General features: G+C 47.3%; 2 protein-coding genes across 2 annotated transcripts in view; one reads left to right on the top strand and one right to left on the bottom strand.

The window, feature by feature from the left end:
* Nucleotides 1-4,853: 4,853 nt before the first annotated feature.
* The window catches only part of gabra5 (gamma-aminobutyric acid type A receptor subunit alpha5), a gene marked incomplete at both ends in the record, with an annotated part of 10,753 nt that continues 4,619 nt past the window's right edge, over nt 4,854-10,987 (bottom strand). The window contains 4 exons of the mRNA XM_083888557.1: nt 4,854-5,147; nt 5,959-6,170; nt 7,528-7,680; nt 10,094-10,237. Of these exons, the coding sequence (XP_083744683.1) occupies nt 4,854-5,147; nt 5,959-6,170; nt 7,528-7,680; nt 10,094-10,237 (803 nt within the window). The remainder of the gene's footprint in view (nt 5,148-5,958; nt 6,171-7,527; nt 7,681-10,093; nt 10,238-10,987) is intronic.
* Nucleotides 8,523-10,987, top strand: part of gabrb3 (gamma-aminobutyric acid type A receptor subunit beta3) — a gene marked incomplete at both ends in the record, with an annotated part of 21,128 nt that continues 18,663 nt past the window's right edge. The window contains one exon of the mRNA XM_083888555.1: nt 8,523-8,620. Within this exon, the coding sequence (XP_083744681.1) occupies nt 8,523-8,620 (98 nt within the window). The remainder of the gene's footprint in view (nt 8,621-10,987) is intronic.

Consider the following 10,987-nt stretch of genomic DNA (forward strand, 5'->3'; position numbering starts at 1 on the left):
AAGAGACACATTTAATAAAGATAAAACAGTATAAGAATCATTTAAATCATTTAAAATAAAAACATCAACAAACAGAAAACTCATGATTCACATATTTTGCGTCGTTTATTGCTTCAGATTTTTGCATTTATCTAAAATTCACTTCAATCTTACATTAATAACATCAACAATATCATAAATCAATCGATCGATCGATCAATGGCTTATTCAGTTTTTATTTCAGGTGGATTTTGATTTGAAGAATTTTCTTGTAAAAAGAAACAAAAGCTACGATCGTTTCTGTAAACGTCGGAAAAATCTACGGCCGAACACGTCGCAGCTTCCTGTTTTCAAAACTGAGATCTCTTTATACTTCCTGTAGGCTAAATGCTAGCTACTTAAATGCTACTGCTGCAAAATGTTAGCATCCGACGTTGGCTGACGTTAGCAGCTACTGTAGCATCAGACATTAGCTGACATTAGCAGCTACTGTAGCATCAGACATTAGCTGACGTTAGCAGCTGCTGTAGCATCAGGCTCAGTAACATCAGACGTTAGCAGCTACTGTATACAGAAGCTTCAGTTCCTGTCATCAGTGTATGATGTTAGCAGCAGCTTTAGCAGCCACAGTATAGCTGTTAGCCAATGAGAGCGCTCCTCAAATGAAGGACATAAAATGAAGTTATTGCGCCTTCTTCAGTGAGATAAAACTCATGTGAACATCAAAGCCATGCTAACTGTTTCCCCATCTTTTTATGCTGAGCTAACTGTTAGCTATCTGGCTATTGTGACTCTCTGTCAAAATGACACCATCATTCTTCAAGTTTATCTCTCCGGAAAGAAAACATGATGAACCTGTTTCTCATCTCTAAGCTAAGCTAAGCTAAGCTAAGCTAACCAGTTTCTGTCCATGGCTTCACATTTACGATACAAGTGTTTGGTATCGTTCTACTCGTCTAACTGCTGGCAACAACATCAAAGCATCACATTTGTCCACATGTTAAACATGATTTACCTGAAACCTCAAACATTGTTAAAATTGGACAGTCGTGTCTTGAGAGTGGTTACCTGATAAGATCAAATCTGTCTCTTTACGACAAAACAAATGTTAAAAGCATCTAAATATTTAACGATAATACTTGCAAGTTTTCATCAAAGCTTATAGAAACAACAAATGTATCTAAAAAAGACAACATTTCTTAAAAAAGCTTAATATGTTTCGTCAAAATTGCTGAAGCGCAAACTATTCCGCTGCTTTTTTATGGACGTGATGTAGAAGCTAAGTTTACGAGCTTTTTTCTAAAAGCGGCGAATATTTACACGTTTGTTTAGCGAAGACAAACGTACAAGAAGCTTTAAATCTTTACATCAATGAGGCCGTTCTGGGTTTTCTCAAGTGGTATTGTTTTGAGTCTACGATATCTACGTCACATGATCACGTCTATAAACCACTCACTCTCCCACACCAAAGTCCATAAAGAAAACCAGTGATTTTAGCTCACAGGGACACAGGAGCTGCTGGTCCTCTGCTGCCTCGTGTGGTCACTTTGTGTCACTGAGTAAAGTCTAAAGTAAATATTTTAAAAACTGAATTCACTAAAATCAGTCATTGTAAGTTAGTGATGGAGGCAGCAGTGGATCAACAACTCCTGTGAACTCCTGTGTGCTGTGATGTTAAAATCACTGGTTTACTCTATGGACTTTGGTGTGGGAGAGTGAGTGACTTTGGTGTGGGAGAGTGAGCAAACTTCAGTCGATCAATGGCTTGTACAGTTTTTATTTCAGGTTGATTTGAAGAATTTTCTTGTAAAAAGAAACAAAAGCTACGATCATTTCTGTAAACGTCGGAAAATTCTACGTCCGAATATGTTGCAGCTTCCTGTTTTCAAAACTGTGATCTTTTATACTTCCTGTATGCTAAATGCTAGCTACTTAAATGCTACTGCAGCAAAATGTTAGCATCTGACGTTGGTTGACGTTGGTTTGACGTTAGCAGCTACTGTAGCATCAGGTGTTAGCTGATGTTAGCAGCTACTGTAGCATCAGGCGTTAGCAGCTACTGTAGCATCAGGTGTTAGCTGACGTTAGCAGCTACTGTAGCATCAGACGTTAGCTGACTTTAGCAGCTACTGTAGCATCAGACTTTAGCTGCTACTGTAGCATCAGACGTTAGCAGCTACTGTAGCATCAGGTGTTAGCTGACGTTAGCAGCTACTGTAGCAACAGACGTTAGCTGACATTAGCAGCTACTGTAGCATCAGGTGTTAGCTGACGTTAGAAGCTACTGTAGCATCCTCAAATGAAGAACATTAAATAAGGTTTAACACTGAGATAAAGATGCGTTCATGTGACGTAGATATCGTAGACTTAAACCGATGTCGATTTCATGACACCAGTCTCTTCTTCACACACAGGGGGCGCTCACAGTACCTCATACAACCTGACTGTAAAGCCTGAATGATGACTTAAGAGAATAAGAGCGTTTCAGTGCATTCACACTCTGAAGGCAACACATTAAGCATGGCTGTTTGTCTGCTTTTAACAAGGAAGCAAAACATTCATGTTCCAGGGTCCAGAGCCGTCAAAACCTGGACCTCCAGACCTTTTTTTTGTTTTCTTTTTTTTGTTTGTTACAAAGATAAAAGCAGCTGTTGAATAACAATAAGAGTAAAAGTGTGGTTTTTGCATAGCCTTTGGCCTCGTTTTACCACCGTGGACCACACACTGCAGCAGAAAAGATGAACGCCAAACACTAACAACGTCTGCCGGGATCAGACCACGCATTCACCACCGTGTAGTCCAGAGGTTTGGTCTAATCTGTCTAATCTGACTCTGTCTCCGACCACAGGAGAACCTGAACGAACCACTCCACAATCCCCCCACAGCACTCGCCTCTTTGCCCCGCCTCCCCGATGAGGCCATGCAGTGTGGTGAAGGACGATTGGTCGTGTTTCCAGGTCCTGGAACAAGCACACGGTAAGAATCCACCGTCTGATGCCGGCATTAAAGAAACTGTGACTGAAGATGTTCTTCATGTACAAACGCAAGGCAAACATGGCCACGTTGTTCCTAAAGCAACACACATGCAGACTGTGAGCTGACGGCCTAAGAAGACATGGACCACACCATGTGGACCACACCATGGACCACTAGGTGTGGACCACACCATGGTCCACTAGGTGTGGACCACACCATGGACCACCGAGTGTGGACCACACCATGGACCACACCATGGTCCACTAGGTGTGGACCACACCATGGACCACGTCACAGTCCACCCCTAGTGGTCCATGGTGTGGTCAGTGGTGTGGTCCACACCTTGTGGTCCATGGCGTGGTCCATGGTGTGGTCCATGGTGTGGTCCATGGTGTGGTCCACACCTAGTGGTCCATGGTGTGGTCCATGGTGTGGTCCGCACGCGGTGGTCCATGGTGTGGTCCATGGCGTGGTCCATGGTGTGGTCCATGGTGTGGTCCATGGTGTGGTCCATGGTGTGGTCCACACCTAGTGGTCCATGGTGTGGTCCATGGTGTGGTCCGTGGTGTGGTCCACACCTAGTGGTCCATGGTGTGGTCCATGGTGTGGTCCACACCTAGTGGTCCATGGTGTGGTCCATGGTGTGGTCCGTGGTGTGGTCCACACCTAGTGGTCCATGGTGTGGTCCATGGTGTGGTCCATGGTGTGGTCCATGGTGTGGTCCACACCTAGTGGTCCATGGTGTGGTCCACGGTGTGGTCCACACCTAGTGGTCCATGGCGTGGTCCACACTTAGTGGTCCATGGCATGGTCCATGTTGTGGTCCACACCGCGTGGTCCACACCATGGACCACACCATGGACCACTAGGTGTGGACCACACCATGGACCACTAGGTGTGGACCACACCACGGACCACGAGGTGTGGACCACACCACGGACCACACCATGGACCACACCATGGACCACTAGGTGTGGACCACACCATGGACCACTAGGTGTGGACCACACCATGGACCACTAAGTGTGGACCACGCTATGGACCACTAAGTGTGGACCACGCCATGGACCACTAAGTGTGGACCACGCCATGGACCACTAAGTGTGGACCACGCCATGGACCACTAGGTGTGGACCACACCACGGACTGCGCCATGGACCACTAGGTGTGGACCACACCATGGACCACTAGGTGTGGACCACACCATGGACCACTAGGTGTGGACCACACCACGGACTGCGCCATGGACCACTAGGTGTGGACCACACCATGGACCACTAGGTGTGGACCACACCATGGACCACTAGGTGTGGACCACACCATGGACCACTAGGTGTGGACCACACCATGGACCACTAAGTGTGGACCACGCTATGGACCACTAAGTGTGGACCACGCCATGGACCACTAAGTGTGGACCACGCCATGGACCACTAAGTGTGGACCACGCCATGGACCACTAGGTGTGGACCACACCATGGACCACTAGGTGTGGACCACACCATGGACCACTAGGTGTGGACCACACCACGGACTGCGCCATGGACCACTAGGTGTGGACCACACCATGGACCACTAGGTGTGGACCACACCACGGACTGCGCCATGGACCACTAGGTGTGGACCACACCATGGACCACTAGGTGTGGACCACACCATGGACCACTAGGTGTGGACCACACCATGGACCACTAGGTGTGGACCATACCACGGACTGCGCCATGGACCACTAGGTGTGGACCACACCATGGACCACGCCATGGACCACTAAGTGTGGACAACGCCATGGACCACTAGGTGTGGACCACACCATGGACCACACCATGGACCACTAGGTGTGGACCACACCATGGACCACACCATGGACCACTAGGTGTGGACCACACCGTGGACGAACATCACACGGCTCCTTTGATGACGGGCTCTCTGTTGAGATACGTGGCCCAGTAAACCAGGTTGAAGGTTCCAAAGAGCAAGGGGAACACGATCCTGGACATCTTGTCGATCTTGCTGACGCTGTTGTAGGTCTTCTTAGGGTCTGGAGTCTTGGACTCTGAGGCTTTGAGCTGCACCGCCGTGCTGTTGGAGATGGTGGAGATGGACGAGTCTTTGGTCAGGTTGGTGGTGTAGTTCACGCCTGCAGCCGAACACGCGTTGTTAGGTTTCTTAGACAAAGCCAGCGGGTCTTTTTTCTGCAGAGGAGCAAAGAAGAGTCTTCTCATGAATGACCATCAGGGGGCAATCTTTTATCTTTTAAACACAAAGTTTAGGCATAGCTGCCAGCGAGGTGACACAGTATAATATAATGTTTGTTAGCAAAGTTGTTGTCGAAATTAGGTGTTGTTTTCCACCTAATTTCCTGACACTTGGTGGGAAGACCATGGCCTCAACTCAACAGGAAGTCTGCGTTTTTTGAATGTTGGCGTCCATTTTGGCGATTTTGCGAATCTACGTTGTACGTTCCTACAAATCTATGTATGTTCCTAGATAATATGTGTAGGAGCAACGTTAGCGAAGTTGTTTTGCGGATTCAAAACAGCGTGACCGTGGCAACCCATTCGCCATGATACAGGAAGTGCCCTGTAACTTCGGCATAGATCGAATTTCCCGAAACTTGGCGGGAAGACCATGGCCTCAACTCATCAGGAAGTTGGCCCTTTTGAATTTTGGCGTCCATTTTGGCGATTTGCACCCTACGTAAATGAGCTAGACGCATCGAAACATCGTTATCGAAAGTTGTTTTTTTCCCCCACTTTTTGTTCTCTAGGCCGGCCCCCTATTGACCACAGTAGTCATTCATTGGCCCCCAGGTCATTTGACTTTGACACCCATCCTACTACATGACATAAATGTCCTGCTATAACAGAAAATGTCCTAAAATAACAGAAAATGTCCTAAAATAACAGAAAATGTCCTCATAGGACATAGAAAAAGTCCTAATCCGAGTGTTGAGGACATGTGAGGACACGTGAGGACACGTGAGGACACGTGAGGACGTCTTACCTTGGGTTGCTGAGCCTCCATGGCCTTCTTCCCGTCCCAGGCCCAGCTTCTCTTGGTGAAGTAGTTGACCGTGGCGAACTCGATGAGCGCAGAGAAGACGAAGGCGTAGCAGACGGCGATGAACCAGTCCATGGCTGTGGCATACGCCACTTTAGGAAGAGAGTTACGAGCACTGATGCTGAGCGTCGTCATGGTGAGGACTGTGGTCACACCTGAGAGGACACACTCTGTCAACATGGAGGCACCAAGTAAACCACGCACTCTGCCACACCAAAGCCCATAGAGAAAACCAGAGATTTTAAGTCTTTTAGCTCTGGTCCTCTGCTGCCTCGTGTGGTCACTTTGTGTCACTGAGTTAAGTCTAAATGAAATATTTTAAAAGCTGAATTCACTAAAATGCTGTTATGTTAAAATCACTGGTTTACTCTATGGACTTTGGTGTGGGAGAGTGAGTGACTCTGGTGTGAGAGAGTGAGTGACTTTGGTGTGAGAGAGTGAGTGACTTTGGTGTGGGAGAGTGAGTGACTTTTGTGTGAGAGAGTGAGTGACTTTGGTGTGAGAGAGTGAGTGACTTTGGTGTGAGAGAGTGAGTGACTTTGGTGTGGGAGAGTGAGTGACTTTGGTGTGAGAGAGTGAGTGACTTTGGTGTGAGAGAGTGAGTGAGTGACTTTGGTGTGGGAGAGTGAGTGACTCTGGTGTGAGAGAGTGAGTGACTTTGGTGTGAGAGAGTGAGTGACTTTGGTGTGAGAGAGAGAGTGACTCTGGTGTGGGAGAGTGAGTGACTTTGGTGTGAGAGAGTGAGTGACTTTGGTGAGAGTGAGTGAGTGAGTGACTTTGGTGTGGGAGAGTGAGTGACTCTGGTGTGAGAGAGTGAGTGACTTTGGTGTGAGAGAGTGAGTGACTTTGGTGTGAGAGAGTGAGTGACTCTGGTGTGGGAGAGTGAGTGACTTTGGTGTGAGAGAGTGAGTGACTTTGGTGTGAGAGAGTGAGCGACTTTGGTGTGGGAGAGTGAGTGAGTGACTTTGGTGTGGGAGAGTGAGTGACTCTGGTGTGAGAGAGTGAGTGACTTTGGTGTGAGAGAGTGAGTGACTTTGGTGTGAGAGAGTGAGTGACTCTGGTTTGGGAGAGTGAGTGACTTTGGTGTGGGAGAGGGAGTGACTTTGGTGTGAGAGAGAGTGAGTGACTTTGGTGTGAGAGAGTGAGCGACTTTGGTGTGGGAGAGTGAGTGACTTTGGTGTGAGAGAATCTTCTCTGATATTGACATGATAACAGATTATTAACAGGTGTGTGGTTGTGTTGTGTTGTGTTGTGTAGTATAGTGTTGTGTAGTGTAATGTTGTGTAGTGTTGTGTAGTGTGGTGTTGTGTAGTGTTTTGTTGTATTGTGTTGTGTAGTGATGTGTTGTGTAGTGTAGTGTTATGTTGTGTAGTGTAGTGTTGTGTAGTGTTGTGTTCACTGACCAAAGACAGTGCGTGCAGGTACAGACTCTCTGTAGTAGTGTTGTGTTGTGTTGTGTTGTGTTGTGTTGTGTAGTATTGTGTAGTGTTGTGTAGTGTTGTGTTCACTGACCAAAGACAGTGCGAGCAGGTACAGACTCTCTGTTGAGCCAGAATGACACCTGTGATAAGATGACGGTCATGAAACAGGGCATATACGTCTGGATGACGAAGTATCCGATCTTCCTCTTCAGGTAAAAGTGAGCCATCATCACGGTGTACTGACCTGCAGGGGGCAGCACAACACAGGAGGGAGCATCACTCATTCACAGCAGGAACCCTTCAAAATAAAGCATTTAATAAAAGACAGCTTATACAGCAGAGGGCGCTGTTGTAACCTGTTATTATTATTCTTCAGAAATGATCACGTTTTGGATCTAAACCGTGATAAATCACCACCGACTGCAGGGAAATGTGTCAGATGGTGTCAAATGGCTCAGTAGCGCCCCACGGAGGTGAAACCTGGTAGGACAAGAGCGTGTGACGAACAAACACAAAACTCAACAGGAAGTCAGCCATTTTCAATTTGGCCTCCATCTTTAACGTTTTTGTAAATGTACGAGCACAAAAGCGCCACCTGCTGGAAGGGCTCACACAGTGCTGCTTATAGCTTTAATTATTATTATTATTATTATTATTATTATTATTGTTGTTATTACTGAGTGTGTGTGTGTGTGTGTGTGTCCACAGACCCTGATGAACACAGAACATCCACAGATGACTCTTTTCTTTCTGCTGGTGAGCAAAATCCCATTTTTCTCTCTCGCTAATCCCAGCTCAATCTGCATCCTGACCCCCCCCCCACACACACTCTCACACACTCACACACTCTCTCTCTCTCTCTCTCTCTCTCTCTCTCTCTCTCTCTCTCCCTGTGGACAGACAGGTCAGGTGTCTCTTGACAGTGGACAGATCCTCGTCCTCTCAGAGCTGATGACGAGCTGATGAAGGTTCACAGGGAAAGTTTGGAGCGTGTGTGTGTGTGTGTGTGTGGAGAAGCCTGCTCCTCCTGCTCCTGCTGCTCCTCCTGCTCCTCCTCTGTGATGTGATGTGAGGATGAAGATGAGGATGAGGAGGTGGTGGATGATCGTGTTGTCAGGTCTGTGGAGCGTCGCAGGAGAACTGCCCTTCATCGCAGAGAACAACGCCGCCATGTTGGTCAACTGGTGAGTCCATTGTCCTCATCACTGTCCTCATCACTGTCCTCATGTCCACTGTCCTCATCACTGTCCTCATCACTGTCCTCATGTCCACTGTCCTCATCACTGTCCTCATCACTGTCCTCATGTCCACTGTCCTCATCACTGTCCTCATGTCCACTGTCCTCATCACTGTCCTCATGTCCACTGTCTTCATCACTGTCCTCATCACTGTCCTCATGTCCACTGTCCTCATCACTGTCCTCATGTCCACTGTCTTCATCACTGTCCTCATGTCCACTGTCTTCATCACTGTCCTCATGTCCACTGTCCTCATCACTGTCCTGTCCTCATGTCCACTGTCTTCATCACTGTCTTCATCACTGTCCTCATGTCCACTGTCCTCATCACTGTCCTGTCCTCATGTCCACTGTCTTCATCACTGTCTTCATCACTGTCCTCATGTCCACTGTCTTCATCACTGTCTTCATCACTGTCCTCATGTCCACTGTCTTCATGTCCACTGTCTTCATCACTGTCCTCATGTCCACTGTCTTCATGTCCACTGTCATCACTGTCCTCATGTCCACTGTCTTCATCACTGTCCTCATGTCCACTGTCCTCATCACTGTCCTCATGTCCACTGTCCTCATGTCCACTGTCCTCATGTCCACTGTCTTCATGTCCACTGTCCTCATGTCCACTGTCCTCATCACTGTCCTCATGTCCACTGTCCTCAAGTCCACTGTCCTCATGTCCTCATCACTGTCCTCATGTCCACTGTCCTCATCACTGTCCTCATCACTGTCCTCAATTCCACTGTCCTCATGTCCTCATCACTGTCCTCATGTCCTCTGTCCTCATCACTGTCCTCATGTCCACTGTCCTCATCACTGTCCTCATCAATGTCCTCCCTGGATTAACCTGCTGGGTCAAAGGTCACTGTCTTTCTATTCTTGGCTCTTTAAAGAGGTTTGTACTTGAGATCAGCTGAGCACACACACACACACACACACGCACGCACGCACGCACGCACGCACGCACGCACGCACGCACGCACGCACGCACGCACACACACACACACACACACACACACACACACACACAGTTGTCTCCACTGTCTGTGGAATCCAGATTTGTGTTTGGACGTGATGTGAAAAGTTCTGACTGAAGACGTTTGAAGACGAGAGTAACAGTGTCTCTGTCTGTGTCTCCGCCCCCTCCCTCAGTAGCCACGCCCCCTCAGTGACATCACAGAGAGGATTAACCCTGCAGACCCTCAGGATCACAGAGACAGCTGGTCATGAGTGGGCGGCGGCTTAAATCCTCCTCATTCATTCATTCATCGTCTCTATCTCTGTCTCTGTAGGGGACATCTTTGGACCAATAGTAGTAATAATAAGTAAGCGCTGCTGCTGCTTATGTCGCCCCCTACAGCTGTGTAGAGAAAGTGTGTGTGTGTGTGTGTGTGTGTGTGTGTGTGTGTGTGTGTGTGTGTACCTCTGCTGGTGTAGATGTCCTCTGTCCCTGCTGTCTGACCAATCAGATGATACTGGTTCAGACGTGATCCGTCCTCTGCCACCACCACTGACTTAGCTGCTTCCTGTGTCCACGAGTACACAACCTCTGACACTGGGTACGCATCTGTGTCAACAACAACAACAACATAAACATCATCATCATCATCATCACGAGTACACCACCTCTGACACGGGGTATGCATCTGTGTCAACAACATAAAAAACATAAACAACATCATCATCATCATCACGAGTACACCACCTCTGACACTGGGTATGCATCTGTGTCAACAACAACAACAACATAAACAACATCATCATCATCACGAGTACACCACCTCTGACACTGGGTACGCATCTGTGTCAACAACAACAACAACATAAACAACATCATTATCATCATCACGAGTACACCACCTCTGACACTGGGTACGCATCTGTGTCGTCAACAACAACAACAACAACATAAACAACATCATCATCATCATGAGTACTCCACCTCTGACACTGGGTACGCATCTGTGTCAACAACAACAACAACAACATCATCATCATCATCACGAGTACACCACCTCTGACACTGAGTACGCATCTGTGTCAACAACAACAACATAAACATCATCATCACGAGTACACCACCTCTGACACTGGGTACGCATCTGTGTCAACAACAACAACAACAACATCATCATCATCATCACGAGTACACCACCTCTGAAACTGGGTACGCATCTGTGTCAACAACAACGTCATAAACAACAGCATCATCATAAACAACAACATCATCATAAACAACATCATCATCATCATATACAACAACATAAACAACATAAACGACAACATCATCATCATCATAAACAACATCATCATCATC

This window comes from Microchirus variegatus, assembly GCF_963457635.1.
Source record: "Microchirus variegatus genome assembly, chromosome: 4".
NCBI lineage: Eukaryota > Metazoa > Chordata > Actinopteri > Pleuronectiformes > Soleidae > Microchirus > Microchirus variegatus.